At 45.5% G+C, this 16,954-nt stretch overlaps 2 protein-coding genes across 2 annotated transcripts; both read left to right on the plus strand.

The window, feature by feature from the left end:
* Window positions 1–1,087: 1,087 nt before the first annotated feature.
* Window positions 1,088–10,366, plus strand: trappc10 (trafficking protein particle complex subunit 10). Its single transcript, XM_058082308.1, has 23 exons — window positions 1,088–1,240; window positions 2,512–2,593; window positions 2,695–2,830; window positions 3,297–3,496; window positions 3,573–3,768; window positions 3,866–3,977; window positions 4,570–4,817; window positions 5,125–5,271; window positions 5,356–5,470; window positions 5,542–5,618; window positions 5,704–5,795; window positions 5,875–6,015; window positions 6,742–6,851; window positions 6,932–7,476; window positions 7,604–7,745; window positions 7,817–7,975; window positions 8,175–8,401; window positions 8,655–8,755; window positions 8,836–8,959; window positions 9,030–9,194; window positions 9,280–9,460; window positions 9,604–9,798; window positions 9,866–10,366. The coding sequence occupies exons 1-23, from the start codon at window positions 1,180–1,182 to the stop codon at window positions 10,114–10,116; spliced, it is 3,807 nt and encodes a 1,268-aa protein (XP_057938291.1). The 5' UTR covers window positions 1,088–1,179; the 3' UTR covers window positions 10,117–10,366.
* A 2,008-nt stretch (window positions 10,367–12,374) lies between these two features.
* On the plus strand, window positions 12,375–14,133 carry gdf3 (growth differentiation factor 3). The gene is made up of 2 exons (XM_058081754.1): window positions 12,375–12,747; window positions 13,217–14,133. The coding sequence occupies exons 1-2, from the start codon at window positions 12,471–12,473 to the stop codon at window positions 14,044–14,046; spliced, it is 1,107 nt and encodes a 368-aa protein (XP_057937737.1). The 5' UTR covers window positions 12,375–12,470; the 3' UTR covers window positions 14,047–14,133.
* The last annotated feature ends 2,821 nt before the right edge of the window (window positions 14,134–16,954 follow it).

Consider the following 16,954-nt stretch of genomic DNA (forward strand, 5'->3'; position numbering starts at 1 on the left):
TTAGTTTTGTTTCAACTGAATAAAATATACTCAACCTTGGTTTTCAAACTTCCCTGTTTTTGTCCATGCACCCATCCATCCCCTCTCTTCCGCTTATCCAAGATCGGGTCACGGTTATTTGAGTGTATAAGACACTCACTCATTCATTCATTCATTCATTCATTTTCTACCGCTTATCCTCACAAGGGTCGCAGGGGTGCTGGAGCCTATCCCAGCTGTCTTCAGGCGAGAGGCGGGCTACACCCTCGACTGGTCGCCAGCCAATCACAGGGCACATATAGACAAACAACCATTCACACTCGCATTCATACCTATGGACAACTTGGAGTTGCCAATTAACCTAGCATGTTTTTGGAATGTGGGAGGAAAACGGAGTACCCGGAGAAAACCCACGCATGGGAGAACATGCAAACTCCACACAGAGTTTTTTTTACACCCACTATAAGCAAAGGCTGGATACAGGCTTCCAATTTGTTGTTTTACGCCAAATTCTGGCTGAACGGTGTATGAGTGGTTAGCGCGCAGTCCACACAAATAGGAGACCTGGGTTCGACTCCCCACAAGGGAAACTCTGTGTTCTCCCGGGTACTCCGGTTTCCTCCCACATTCCAAAAACAAGGTGAATGGTTGTCTATCTGTACCACGCTTCTCGTGGTTGGATTGATGCCAAATTCTCACTTTCTGTAAAAAAATCCTTTCATCACATTTGATTTTGGCTGTATACTCAAACAATTGTATGTAATAAAGCGGAACAACTCATTTTGTTGATATTCTTACATCGTCTTGTTTTGTTATATTTAGAAATAGCATTGGTGTTTCTTTATGCCCTTTTCTTGAGGTTTAAAATCGTGATTCAAATGAAAATTTCAAACAACATTTGGTATTATCAGTATGTCAGTATATCAGTATATAAGTGTTAACAATACTGTCAGTGTATTTACGTTGTATCGGATACATACCAAAATATCCAGTATCACCGACCCGGACTTGTCATTTCGAACTCATTCCCAAAAAATGCGAACTGGCCCTTTAATGGCATCAGCTGACGCATAACCCGGAAGTGCAGTGTGGCCACAGATCCCCCCTCTTCCCCGCCCCCCACCATTGCAGACATAAGCACTTACTACTACTAATAATAAAGCTGTGCCTGTGAGTCATTTCCATGGAGTGCCACCGCTAATGGAGTGTCAAGAAGAGAAGCCCATCATTTATACTATGGAAAATAAGCCGATTGTGACATGTGAGTGCTCATTTAGAGAACACTAATTTAGAAAACAGTCATTTTGCTGCTCTTGACAGCTAGCCTGCTAGCTGGTTTCGTTAGCTCGCGTTAGCATCCGCCGCGGCGCAATACAAACCATACCTCTCTAGAGTCACTTTGCATGTAGTCTTCTCCGCTCGTTTGCTCTTGTTTGGGTTCGAACAACGACTCGGCTGCGACCAAGACCATTGTTTGTGCGAAGTGGTATGTGCCACAGTGTGTGTGCCAGCTAACCTAGCTGTCAGCTGCACAGGTGAGCAGGCCTGCTAACGGTGGACACTACTGACAGACAACACACCTTATTGTCCTGTCTTGGACTTGAAGTCAAATACTCTTTCAGACTTGTATGTATTCTCGTCATGTGTGTAATATCCATTGCAAAATACAACCATTTCGTTGTATTTTATCTCAGAGATTTTCACATACTGGAGAAATGTTACACAAAACGGTATTGCTCTCCCCAGTCGTTCTGTGCCTTGCTCAATGGCAGCAACCATCGCCAACAACCACACATAGTGTTCTTCAAGAGTTTGAGCACAAATCGCTCAAGTTTTCAGTGTTGTGATATGATATTTTTTACATTTTAAATATGAGTTTGCAACAAAGGTGTGGTAACATACGCTCAATTCGTTTCCTTAACTCCTTGTCTCATGTTCTCAGATGAGAACTGATTTAATCTGCTGACTTCTTGGTACTTCCTTCTTCTCTTAGCACTGCCTGTTGACACTGTCCTGAGTTAATGCAAGAGGCAGCACAACAATCCAAAGTTTTTTCTCCCCGGTCTTTAGAGTCACATTTCTGTTTTTACAGTCTTAAGGCCATTCAACAGTTGCTGTTATAAAATAAGTGTATTGTATTAAGGTACTGCCTCACTCTCCTAAGAAGATCATGTTAATTTAAATTGTATTTTCTAGACCGTGCTAGGTTACAACAGTTGTATTTTAAGGACACCTATTGAACAGGTTTATAAGATGTTCCTGTATTAAACAAAGAAAGTATTGTATCTTATTCACATGACAGCATGCGATTTCTATCTCTATCTGGTCGCTGTGGTTGTTTATATCCTATAAGGCTTGTTGCAAAGTGACTCTGGCTCAGAACATGTAGAATTAACAGAGGAAGCATTCTTCCATTTTTGCCTTTTGTTAACCTTTCACTTCTGTTTGAACCACGGCAGTCTGGGACCATGTCGTTTCATCACTGAATTTGTTGTCAGTCCAGTAACTTTGTGAATGTTCTCTTCCTCCCAGGTGCCGGAGACCAGGGCTTGTTCACGTCTCTCTACACCTCCTTGGCTCAGCAGCTCCCCAGGGAGCCCATGGAGTGGAGGAGGTGAGTGTCAATTGACCAAACCACTGAGTGGCAAGATAAGGTAATCCTTTATTGTAGAGTCAACAAGAACATGTCACATACTAGCTTGCTGTTCCCTACAGGACATATGGCCGAGCTCCAAAAATGATCCACCTTGAGGCTAACTTTGTCCAGTTTAAAGAGGAGCTCCTCCCCAAGGACGGCAACAAGGCACTCCTCACCTTCCCATTTCTCCACATCTATTGGACCGACTGCTGTGTGAGTGCTGTTGCTCTGCAAATACATATACTATTCTGGGATGCTGGTTGGGGTCCTCTTTGCCGTCATCAGCCCCCTGCTGTGGTGCCCTCAAAAAAAGAAATTGTCAAGTAGTAATAAGCGGTATAAACAACTTGCGATAGAATACAAATTTGGAAGTGAGAGTCTTCTTTTGTTCTGTTCTCTGAACTACTATTTAAAAAATATATATATTTGAGCAAGTAGATTTTTCTTAGGGCCTATGTAACTTGCTCGGAAGTGGTTGTACTAGGATTTATGTGCCAGAGAATGTATACAATACAATGTGATATATTGTTTTCGCAAGAGGATGCTATATGGATTTTAGGCCATATCAGCCATCTTTACTGCTCTGAAAGCCAAAAAAAGCAAACCTGAAGTGTAGCGTTAATCCTTGAGAGCTCAGTTTTGTTTTGTTTTTATTTTAATGGTTACTGTATGTCTTCAGGATACGGAAGCATACAAGAGCACGGTGAAGGAGGACATGATGCGCTGGCAGAACAGTCTGCGCACACACAGCTCTGCCGACTGGGTCATCATCGTGGTGGATACCAGTGACACCAGAAAGAAGAACAAAACTAACATCCTGCCCCGCTCCTCCATCGTGGACAAGATACGTAGTGATTTTTGCAACAAGCAGAACGACAGGTGAAAGAAACCTCGGTCATGTGGTTGTTACAACCTGGACTCCTTTCGAAACCTTGACTGTTGAACCTTGTTGCAGGTGCGTGGTACTGTCAGACCCTCTGAAGGATTCATCCCGATCTCAGGAGTCCTGGAATTCTTTGTTGCTCAAGCTGAGAACCCTTCTTCTCATGTCCTTCACCAAGAACCTGGGACGCTTTGAAGATGACATGCGTACCCTCAGAGAGAAGCGTACCCAGCCTGGCTGGAGCTTCTGTGAATACTTCATGGTCCAGGTGACAATCACTTTGTTAATCATGTAAGACTTGAAATTCAGTGCTCTATATTCCTGATCCTGAGATTTTTGTGTCTGTGTGTTTGTTCACATTGTAGGAAGAACTCGCCTTTGTGTTTGAGATGCTGCAGCAGTTTGAAGATGCCTTAGTGCAGTACGATGAACTGGATGCTCTTTTCACGCAGTATGTCCTTAATTTTGGAGCTGGAGGTACGTGCACACTATTACACTAACAGTTTTTATTATAGTATATCTTCCACCAGGTCAATACTGTAAAGATGAAACTAGGATGTGCTTTACAGTAGTCGGTGTACTATTTGTATAACGCTATAGATATACTGTCCATTGAGTCGGCACACAGCAACTATTGTCTAAACAGCTGGAAACACAAGTGAATAAGAAGATCACTTTGTCTCCCCTACAGTCAAGCATGATGGTGCTGCATGCTGCATGAGTGCTCCTGGTACTTGGGAGCTGCAGTTAATAGAAGGAAACATGAATTCCAACAACTGTGAAATTGTGAAACTTGTCTTGGAAAACTTGTCTGCTTGGCAGTTTTAAAGGGGACCTATTGTTCACTTTTCTGACCTATAAATATAGTTAGAATGTTGTATTCTCGGGCTAAACAATGCCATACTTTGGGCTTCTCTTGAGTTCCCCCACACCAGCGGTGCTCCGTTACCACTCTGAGCCAATCAGAAGCTATCGGTGCACTCACGACAAGCTTAAAGCCAGGTTGTGGTCATCTGCAACCATGCAATCCATGTATTATTTTTTTATTATTATTTGGGTCATATTTCAGACACTGCCAAATGGCTGGGCTCATTTTGTGCCCCGGTGCGGAGCTGGAGCGGTCTGCTGCTACGGCGGCCCATTGACATGGAGAAGAGGGATGGGATCCAACGTGGCGAGGCAAGCCTGTTGGATCTGAGGAGCTACCTCTTCTCTCGCCAGTGCACCCTGCTGATCTTCCTCCAGAGGCCCTGGGAGGTGACCCAGAGGGCGCTTGAACTGCTACACAATTGCATCCAGGAGCTGCGCCTGCTCGAGGTTGTCCATTCTGGAGCTGTCATGGCTGCTCTCTGATCTCATATCATTTCCATTCGAGTCATCTTGCATCCTCTGCTTGTATCTTAGCTCCTCCTGCTAGAGACTGTGCTGTTTACGCCAGTCTTTATATATTATAGATTTTAGCTCTGAGTCCTGAGCTATGCCGTATGAGCCCCAATAATTTAATGGTGTGAGACGAGAGACTAGTGAGAGTATCAAGGATTGAGGAGGGATATAAATTGAAGAAATTAGCTGAAGCCCAGATCTCTGAGGGGTAAAGAACTAACAGGTCTTTGTGGTGGTCTAGGTGTCTGTGTTGGAGGGGGCACTGGACTGCTGGGTTTTCCTCAGCTGCTTGGAGGTTCTGCACAGGATCGAGAGCTGCTGCGACCAGGCTCAGTTAGCCGCAAACAGCTCGCACACTGTGGGGCTGTGGGCCTACGCCACCGACAAGGTAACACACTTGTGTTTGAGTCCCACACCACTGTTTTGCATGAATGGATGACTGGATGGATGAAGGTGTGTCCTGTCTGTGCAGCTCAAGTCTCTGGGCGAGCTCTGTGGGCTGGTGTCCTGCACAGGTCCAACCTCAGAAGACTTGAACAGGACTGTGGACCTGCTGGCCGGACTGGGAGATGAGCGGCCTGAGACTGGTTAGTATACACTCTGATGAAAGTGTGAAAGCTAAGATCTATCTGGTGAACGAGGGTTTGTTGCCTTGCAGTGAACAGTCTGCAGAGCCCCTACAAAAAGCTGAAAGAAGCCTTATCATCTGTGGAAGCTTTTGAACGACATTATCTTGTAAGTGGGTGCCTTCATATATAATATAATTAGCGGGAGGTTACCCTTTCTCCTCTAAACTGCCATTTCCCTTCTGTCTAATCAGGAACTGTCCCATGCTGCCATGGAAATGTACCGGGGCATCGGTCGGCTCCGGTCAGCCCGGCTGGTAGGAAAAAGCCTGGCAGAATTTTACATGTGAGGAACAGTTAATCTGCTGGTAGAGCTGCACTGCACACTTCTCTGTGCTCATGTGTGCTTTGTGTGTTGTTACCAGGAGGAAGGAAGACCCTGAGCGAGCAGAAATCTTCTTACAGGAAGCACTCAAGTCCTATGTGTCTGAGGGCTGGAGCTTCCCGGTCACACACACCAGGAAACAGGTTGCTGAATGCCAGAAGCTACTGGGGAGAACTGTTGAGTATCCTATTCTGGCGACTCCATTTGTGACACTCTCTGTGGCTTCACGTCTCTCCCAATTACAGTATCTCACAAAAGTACACCGTAGCACAATACGATAGAAATAAACTTGGTTATACTTCAGAGTAGTCCGTGTACAGCTTAAATCGCAGTTTATGTTCGGTATTTGCTAAAACTAAGGCTACGTTCACACTGCAGGGTATGGTGCCGAATTCAGAAAAGCAAAGTAACATACTTGCGCAAAAGCACATTTCTGTGTGCTTACAGAAGTAATAATTGCTGCAATGTGTGTTCTAGTGTCCTGGGATACCAGTGATTTGATTTCTAATCTGATACTGGGTAACATTCAGGCTGGAATCTGAGATACCCATTCGATGTTGTGTGCAAACTCACCTAATGTGTTTGATACATTTTAAAACGTAGTGTACAGTATTTAAATTCAGATCATAAAGAATATAAGACATCATAGTAATTTGTTGATTCATTTTAAACCCCGAAGTATAATGTAATTGGTGATTACAATATAGCCAAGCCTACAGTGTAGGCATCTGAAGTATCAATATTTTGATTTCCGAATCGACTTCAGAGCATTAAGAGCTTCATCCATACATCCACTCTTCTTAGCGCGTTTATGGCAATTTCAAGGACTTTGTGTAACGGGAGTCAGGTGTGGTCCAGCATCCTGTGTATGTAGACTTTGCTTTCCTTAACAAGTGGTCGTGCACAGCTCCCTTCAGACCAGCGCCTTGTTGGCCGGCGACGCCAACCTCACCAAAGAAGAGAGGAGCCGATTCTGTCAGGATGTCCTGACCTTTGTTGGCAAACCTGGAAATCAGAGTGAGTTGTGGTCTCTTTTATTAAGAACTCTTTGGTGGCCATTTTTGTGTCTCCTCGCTGACTTGCTTTGTTCTTCTCAGGTCCCGCAGCTTCTGCCAAGGTGACTCTGAGCATGGGTGTCTTTGCTCAGCTCACACGGCTACAGTTCCACCCGGCCAGTGCCTCTGTGCATTCAGGTGCTCTCCTGCAGGTGGAGCTCACGCTGCGATGTTTAATGCCTATGTCTGTGAACGTAGAGGAACTAGCCATTAGCATTCACTTTGACCTGGAACATGGAGGCTCTCAGGGGAGACCAAAGGGAAGTCAAAGACAGACCAGCAACGGGACAATAGACTTAGAACAGGGGGGCTCCTTGACAGGGCGCCCCTCCTCCCTGACTGTCAGCCCCCCTTTGGAAATGGATGAGATCCATGACCGCAGCCCCTCAGACAATTCCCTCACCTCAGCAGGAGTGGTGTGTAAAAACGCTCACCTCATTATCCGTCGCCATGACAGCAACTCCCCTCAGGACACACCCAATTGTGTCAGTCCGCCTCCCGTCACCTTGCAGGAGGGAGCGCAAATGCTACGGGTACATGACATCACACTGGTGCCTGGCGACAACAGCATCATCCTCACCGCACCGGTAACGTCACGTTCCCTAAAATTCACACCATTGAAATTCACAATGCTAGTTTAGTTAAACTTGTGTAGTGACAGAATTCCAGAAGGAAAGAGTGTGGTGTGATCTTTTGGTGTCTTTCTGTTATCAGAGCAACCAGCCAGGTTCGTACACGTTGCGTCAGCTGTGTGCTACGGTGGGTCAGGTGCACTTTGTGTTGCCTCACATATACCCCTCCATCCAGTATGACGTCTACTCTCAGGAGCCCCAACTGACTGTGGAGCCACTCTCAGGTCAGACTCCGCATTGGGAAACACGCTCTGTTTTCTTGTTACTCCTGGCTAACACTTGTTTGTGACTTCAGAACCGCTGCTGGCCGGCCTGCCTCAGATGGTCAAGTTCACACTGTTGACGGGTCACTATGCGGTGAAGAAGGGCGACGCTCTGCAGCTTAGCAACAGTGACACTATGCCCATCCTAGCATCCAGCAGCTGCACTGCCCGCATCAGCAACACCACCGCTGGTATGTGTCTGCTACTTAGTCCATGACATTAACACTGAGCTCCTAATGCTAGCTCCTCTAGTCTACTTGTCCGGTTTGTAATCTTTGGCCTTTTCCTGGTTCTGGTTGTTGTGTCATGTTTTTAAAAAAAAAAACAACAAAGCGACCACCAAATGAGGACTTTGCAGAGAAACAAATAGCTTGCTTCTTGTATTCACAGTGTTGGCTGACGGCGTGCTTTCCATCCAGTCATCTGACAAGGTGACCAGCATCAGCCTGCCCCCAACCCCACCCTACCACACCATGGAATTCCAGCTGGAGGTTCTGTGCATCATCCCGACAGGCCTGGACAGGCCCCCCAACGAGAGGCTGACCAACGGAGAGGTCCGCCATCGGCCTCGCAGCTATAGTCATCTAGACACGCCCATGACTGCTGTCGACCAGAGGGTGAGGTCAATATGTACGCTGTTTTTGACTGTATTGTAAAAGTTAGGGGTGTAACATTACGGTATAATCACGGTTTGGTATGTACTTTGGTTTTAAGTGGGGTGTCCCGATCCAATATTGATATTGGATATTGTCACAATATTTATTATTTTTAAAAATATTTAGAATATTTTTCAAAAATTATGACCATACTTTTAGTGAAATGACAACTTTTTTCGTTATATCCTGACTTTTCTGACTATTATATTGACAGATGTCCATCGACTGTCCGTGGTCCATCTACTCCACCCTGCTGGCGCTCACCTTCTACATCCCCTTCAAAACCAAACACTCGCTGCTGTCTGCCGGTAACAGGTGATTACTTTGAAAAGACTTCTGTTGTCGACGACAAGATTGCAATGTCACCACCTGTGTTTTGTCTATGCGACACACAGGAAGTACATCCAAGTGTGTGTGCAAAACGTGTCTGATTCTAACTTCACACTGGCTGATGTGAAGCTGGCAGAGAAACAGCACACATCACTGGAGCTGCTGTCCCTCAACACTACAATGAACCAGGTGAGAAGAACAATAAAAGTGAAGAAAATCTGGGACATTCTACAAGATATGTGTGTGTGTGTCTTTGTAGTTGTTGTGCAGCAAGCACAGTGTGTTCTGCTTGTGGGAGGTCAAATGGAAGAACGACCTCCCCTCGTGTCTCCAGTGTGTCTTCTCCGCCAACTTCTCTCCTCCCAGTCAGGACGCCTCCGCCTTCAAGCGTTTCCACTACCACTTCCTGCTGGAGCGAGTCCCTGTGAGTATAAGAGTACTTGGATGACTTTTGGGACACTTATCCTCCACCCATAAGCACCTCCTCCCCCCTCGCTCTATCATTCCAGACGTTGTACAGTGTGAGAGCAGATATCCTGCCTCCTGCCGGTGAGCGGCATTGTCGCTCTGGCTCCCTCTGTGGGCTAGAGGTGTGTATTACACGACTGTCTGAGCCTGCAGAGGGCGAACTGTCTGAAGAGAACAAGACTGATGCTGACGGCCTCAGAACCACCAAACTGATGTATGAAGGTAAGACTTCACTTACTTCTAAGGAGGAACTTCTGTCTGCTGGTCGCTCCGTCATACTTGCTAGGTTTCTTAACAACCACTCATCTGTCCATCTTGTGTGTGTGTGTGTGTGTGTGTGTGTGTGTGTGTGTGTGTGTGTACAGTGGCAGACAGCAGCAGTAACTGGGCTGTGTGTGGCAAGAGTTCGGGCATGGTGGCAATGCCTGTGGCCACAAGCTCCGCCCACAAGGTCCACATCGAAGTGATGCCACTGTTTGCAGGACATCTGCCTTTCCCCAAAATCAAAGTGCTCAAGTACCTGCCTCATAACGCTGCAGTGGCCATCCAGCCTGACCCTGGTATGAAAACACACGCATACACACATGTAGCATGTTCCTCACATGTGCTTTGGTGTGGCTTCCTCAGACAGCCTAGTGGAAAACGACAGTCTGTCTCTGCTGGACAAGACACTGGACGAGCAGGCGGACACTGCTAGCGTGCGCAGTCGGGGCAGTGTGCATTCACTAGGGGGACCCTGCGATCAGCAGCAGAGGGGCGTGGCCATGCCTCGGCTAGAGCCCTTCAGCCCCGGCCAGGTCTTCAACCACAGCCTGGCCCGTCAGGTGCTGGTGCTTCCCGCCACTGACGACCACATCATGGAAGTCAACGCCACGTGACCCGTGAGGTCATTCACCCCATTGCCTCCCACCCCAACCCTAATACCGCCCTAGTAAGACTGAAGCCAGACCCTGGTGGACTCTGCTGAGCCAGGTGGGTCCATGTCAAAAACTTGGCACTATGGACCCCCATTAACCCCTCTGTCCCCAGAGCATGAACACGCTGCTCACCATCAGAGAGAGCCAATCACATGATTCAATATGAATGAAGACTTTGTACATAGCTGATTGGAAGGATATATGTATATAAATATAAATATATCTGGAATCTGAATCTGACTCCATCTCTCCTTCCCATTGTGCGTTACAGCCCTTGTGCGTGTGTTGCCAAAAGTGTTCACCAGACAGGTGTACTGCGAAGCGACTTTAGTGGATTTGTGAGGTCTGTTCAGTTTAAAGCCAGGCTTACCTGTACTACAAGTAGGGCTTTCTTTTAACGCCGCCAGATCACCATAGTAATTTAGGCTTGGCTCATAATCTGGTCCTATGGCTATGATCTGTTACAGTGTAAGTCATTCAGAGATAGCATCACCATTTATGGAGAACCCAGGGGTCCTGGGGGCATGAATAATTTAGCCAGGAATGACTTCTTTGAGGGGCAGCACGGCGGACGAGTGGTTAGCGTGCAGACCTCACAGCTAGGAGACCAGGGTTCAATTCCACCCTCGGCCATCTCTGTGTGGAGTTTGCATGTTTTCGTGGGTTTTCTCCAGGTACTCTGGTGTCCTTCCACTTACCAAAAACATGCTAGGTTAATTGGCCACTCCAAATTGTCCATAGGTATGAATGTGAGTGTGAATGGTTGTTTGTCTATATGTGCCCTGTGATTGGCTGGCCACCAGTCCAGGGTGTACCCCGCCTCTCTCATGAAGACAGCTGGGATAGGCTCCAGCACCCCCCTCGACCCTCGTGAGGAAAAAGCAGTAGAAAATGAATGAGTGAATGACTTCTTTGAGATCACACTGATAATCTAGCATTCCCTATTAAAAATTATCTATAAGAGATATACATTTTCAGCTGAGGGGATACGCTACCTTTGCTAACTTTTTGAGCTGAGCGTCAGGAATAAAATGCAATATGGAATATCAATTTGCTGTTTTGTTCACTACTGTAGTTGTGGTGGCCATGAAGGAGTAGTATCTTGACCTGCATGGGTGACGTATGGAATATTAACTACTAATGTATGCCCACGACATTGGTCCACAAGTGCACACATAAAGTTTACATTTTTACCACATCAGCAAAACGGACGAAAGACACGTTGGTGCAAAGATTGATAACACTTGACATCTGACCAAGAGGTGAGACCAGTGACCTGAAGGTAAGATTTCAAAATGTCAAGACATAATGAATCACTTCACTTGAGGGTGGCTATATTGTTGTGGCAATAACACCTAAGCCGCCACTCATGAGCACACTTTCGCAGTACAGGCCTCTGAGGATTTAATTTATGAATGAATTTATTAGGCTAACATTCCAATTCATTTATTTATTGGAAGCACATTATCCGTGTTTGGGGGCCCCCTTGTGGCCATAGTGCCCCAAGCAGTCGTTGATTTGCATTTGGGAAAACTGCTGAGCATAATGTACATTTGATTGACAGCCATATTAATAATACAATAATCCAGGAATACATACAATATGAAGACTGAATGTGAGGGTCCATCTATCCATCCATTTTCTATGCCGCTTATCCCCATTATAGGGCTGAATGCGAGGGTCACGTGTTTATTAAAAACGATTAAACGAGTCACTTTGGTATGTTCAAAGAACGTTTTTCTTTGAACATCTATGTGTGTGTTTGATAAGATATCTAAGAAGCTCTAAAGCAAATAAGATAATCTTAATGAGAAAAAAAAATTATCTTATCATGCACACTTGGGGGTCCCTGACATTTAAATCCAACAATGGTTAAGTGATACTGCATTTCTGGTATCCATCCTATAATGTTTGCCAATCCCGATACTTTTTAGTTCAACATTTTAAAGATCATTAATCAGTGATTTTAATTTGTAGATCATGATTATAATGAATAATAAACCCTATAACAAAAATGTAAATTTAAATTTAAAAAATGATCCGTGTGAGCAATGTATCGATATCAATTAAACAACACAATTGTTCAGTTTTACAACATACATAATAATAGTTTGAGCAAAATAACTCATAAGCAAAACTACCATTGGCTCTCATTGAAAATCTTCACCTTTTTGCCCCGAAGCCCATTCTAGTATTGATTCGAAGCATCTAGTGTTCCCATCGATATTTGGATCGATCCGCCCACCATTACTAGCAGTGACGGCTAGCGACTCGCACAGCTGAGTCTAGTCAAGTCGTGAAGGGCCAGAGTCACCATGATTGGTGTCCTCGGCTTGCTGGCGTCCGTCCTCGGCGTGTGCGCTCTTCCACGCGTGGAGGACACAAATAGTCAGGAGCGGCTCCTCCTCGCTGCCATGGGCCTCTCCGAGCGGCCCGGGACCGCCGACGGCCCTCGTTCCCGGCGCCACGTTCCCCCCGCGCTTTGGAAGATGTTCCGGAAGTCGGACCACGTCCAGGCCCATGAGAGCGACCCATGCACGGTGTCGGAGTATGGCGTCCGCGGCAACATCATCCGATACGTGCAAGACCAAGGTAAGCCCACTTGATCCTTGAAACTAGTAAATACAGTATTAGTATAGTCAGTGGAATTGTTCAAGTTATAAATAAAGTTTTACTGTTGCTAAAAAAACCCCATAAAACCATTAGATTTAAGGTAAACAAATTCCAAAATCCACCCTCACCATCTCTGTGTGGAGTTTGCATATTCTCCCTGTGCATGCGTGGGTTTTCTTCGGGTTTTCTCCCACATTCCAAAAACATGCTAGGCTAATTGGTGACTCCAAATTGTCCATAGGTATGAATGTGTGAATGGTTGTTTGTCTATATGTGCCCTGTGATTGGCTGGCGACCAGACCCTGCCTCTCGCCCGAAGACAGCTGGGATAGGCTCCAGCACCCCCGTGAACCTTGTGAGGATAAGCGGTTGAAAATGAATGAATGAATGAATGAAATTCCCAAAATAATTTCCAGAAACAACCATCTCATATGTGTGTGAACAACAGGGAAGCTGGTGTCTACAGGGGGGACATGTGAGGCCTGTGTGGACCAGCGTCTGTTCTTCAACATGTCCATTCTGGAATCAGTGGAGGTGTTGTCTCTAGCCCGGTTGCACATGCACTTCCTCTGGAGGTCCGGCAGTCCAGCAGCGCTGCTACAAGCTCCTCCCACAGTCAGTGCCGCTCTCTACAAGGTGGTCAGGGCCACGCTGAAAGGAGCTGATCCTCGGGCTAACCGTCGGCTGCTGCTGTCTCAGTCGGTCCAGCTTCTTTCAGAACCGGTCTCCATCACCTTGGACGTTACCTCGTTGGCGGACTGGTGGCGCCGCCCGGCCCGCAACTATGGTCTGCTGCTGGAGCTGCGTCCTTTCAGGGCCGACCCGCAGAAGCCTCTTCCCCCGGTGGAGTCATCCTCGCCCACACCTCTTGTCCGGGCCTCACTGGTGGCGGTATCGCTCAACCCGCACCAGTGCCGGTCTCGGCAGCGAAGAAGTGCCACCCATACCCTGGTGTCGCCTAGCAATGTATGCAAACCGCGCCGCCTTTATATTGACTTCAAGGACGTGGGCTGGCAGGACTGGATCATTGCCCCTCAGGGCTACTTGGCCAACTACTGTCATGGAGAGTGCCCCTTCCCACTCAGCGAGAGCCTCAACGGAACCAACCACGCTATCCTGCAGACCTTGGTCCACTCACTAGACCCACATGGTACACCGCAGCCATGCTGTGTCCCCATTCGCTTCTCACCTGTCTCTATGTTATATTACGACAACAACGACAACGTGGTCCTGCGTCACTACCAGGACATGGTGGTGGATGAATGCGGCTGTCGATGACCGCCACACTACCGCTTCTGTTTTGTTGTCGACTTTGTGTTGACATGAAGTTTACTCACAATTTCAATAAAACATTGAATGATTGAACTTGAGGTCACTTGCTGGTTATTCATGGTAACCTAATTAATCATTGAAATGAACTACAAAATTACATTTTCTATGCTGTTTATCCTCACAAGGGTACGCTGGAGCCTATCCCAGCTGACTCGGGGTACACCCTGGACTGGTCGCCAGCCAATCACAGGGCACATATAGACAAACAACCATTCACACTCACATTCATACCTATGGACAATTTGGAGTCGCTAATTAACCGTGCATGTTTTTGGAATGTGGGAGGAAACCGGACTACGCAGCGACCCCCCCCCCCCCCCCCCCCCCCCCCCCCCCCCACACACACACATGGGGAGATCATGCAAACTCCACACAGGGATGCTAACCACTTATCCACCGTCCGGCCCCTGTTTTGAAATAATCCAAAACGCTCGATCACGTGATATTTCTGTATAAGACCTAGCATTTGTTAATGTGATCGCAGTATAAAATTATTTGTAATCGAGTTACTGTAATTACATTGTTTTACTAGATGCTACTTCAGTCGCCATTTTTCACTACTACACTACACAAGAAACTCAACTAGTCAACAAGAGTTGTGTTTGCTAAATTTTGGTATAAAATTGCAAGTCAAGAGTTGGGCTCTAATCGCATGAAACATCTCTTAATGGCACAGCTACTGTAAAGCTAAATCCCAATTTGTTTACATATTGTTTTGTTTACATAAGGATCTTGCTTAAGAAAAGGAAAAAAAAGTGAATTAATTTCCCTGGTAACTAATTGCATTTATAAAAAAAATAATCCAGTGACATTATTATGGGTAACTATTAACCATAGCTAATTATAAAAAAAATATTGCACACCACATTGCATTTGACACATATTGGATGCGGACTCTTCATATGGTAGAATTCATTTTCCTGCAGATGCATTTATAAAGGTTGCCCACTAGATGGTGCAATAATCAATATATCAAGATGAATATTTTTTGCCCTTATGGGTCTTCCTTGTCCAGCATATGTTGAGAAATATTTAGCTTGAGCATCATGACTTACGACCAGTCGAAGGTGTACCCCGCCTCTCGCCCGAAGACAGCTGGGATAGGCTCCAGCACCCCCTGCAACCCTTGTGAGGAAAAGCGGTAGAAAATAAATGAATGAATCATGACTTACTGCCAGCAAAGAGGACCGAAATGTTTTGCTTGTACAGGCAATGAATGATCTGTAATCGCGATTACGCTATCCCCCTCACCCCCCTTGCCCCCGGGGACACAATAATGCTTTTTCCATATTCACAAAACACATTTTCACCTTTTAAATAAGGATGAAAATAACACATAAGGTAATACAATTATTGGAGTTGCTGCATGTGTTAAAGGGACCCTATCCTGCTCATTTCTCGCGGGTTTTAAAATGATACCAAATCCCAGTAGAGCACTACAGCAAGTATACAACAGTAATACAATACTTCATATCTGAAGGTTGTGTACATGGTAAATCTGCATTCATCTCTTCTTGGCCAAAACTCTCAGATTCAGTAGCCTCCTTCCCTAGAGCATCAGTTTTCATTGGTCTGTCTGCATCATATCAACAAGTAAGTAAGTTTGAATGATTATTTTGTGTATAATGTATATAATCTTCATGGTTTAATTTATATTGGCGTTCAAATTAATCCACAATTAAACCTGTCACCGAAATCTTTCAGGAAAATCTGAAGAAACTTTGGGTGAATAAAATGTGTTTTATATTTATATTTATATATGAATGAAACGGCATATATAAGGTCATGAAATGAAATGAACAACTTGAAGTTTGTTGTGTTGACAGCGCACTTGCGTTGTTGCATGTGTTTAATAGGAGCAACCACAGCAAACGGGATTGTGTCGCCAAGAGAATGTTCTTGTTTATCAGAAACAACATCCCATTAGGCCACCTCACTATGACCACTGGCTCATAATTAGTTCTTCTAGTGTGTTCCCGTGAGGCTGGCCTTGTTATTCCCCTCATCTTACAGTGTCCTGACATCACTCGTTCACTCCTAATTAACCACAATATGTCCCACTGCTTGATATACATTTCATATCAAATCAAATCAAACATTTGTGTTTGTCAAGTTCTTTTGAACTTTTGCCTGAGATGATCATAAACAACACTTTAGTAGATATTATTGAGTGTATTTCACACCTCAAGTCATTACAGGAGCTTGTCAGGTTAGTTAATCTGTCAGCAATGTTGACTTATATTATTCTCAAAACATTAATTAATTCATTTTCTACCGCTTATCCTCATGAGGGTTGCAGGGGGTGCTGGAGCCTATCCCAGCAGTTTTCAGGCGAGAGGCGGGGTACACCCTGGACTGGTGGCCAGCCAATCACAGGGCACATATAGACAAACAACCATTCACACTCACATTCATATCTATGGACAATTTGGAGTCACCAATTAACCTAGCATGTTTTTGGAATGTGGGAGGAAACCGGAGTACCCGAACAAAACCCATGCGTGCACGGGAAGAACATGCAAACTCCACACAGGGTGCCAAGGGTGGAATCAAACTCGGGTCTCCGAGCTGTGAGGTCTGTGCGCTAACCACTCGACCGCCGTGCAGCCCTCAAAAGAAACAGTGTTCAGTATTTGTAAATAATAAAGAATAAATAATTTGTAAATAATTTGTAAATAATTTGTAAATAATTTGTAAATAATTTGTAAATAAACATGCAGTTCACCTACACTCTATGACTTAGCTGGTTAAAGGGGACCTATTATGATCATTTTTGGCCCTTCTATTGAGTTGTAGACTCCTATAGAGCAGCTACACACAATAACCAGCAGAGAAAGCTTTATAGTTCTTCCAG

This window comes from Doryrhamphus excisus, chromosome 9, assembly GCF_030265055.1.
Source record: "Doryrhamphus excisus isolate RoL2022-K1 chromosome 9, RoL_Dexc_1.0, whole genome shotgun sequence".
Classification (NCBI taxonomy): Eukaryota; Metazoa; Chordata; class Actinopteri; order Syngnathiformes; family Syngnathidae; genus Doryrhamphus; species Doryrhamphus excisus.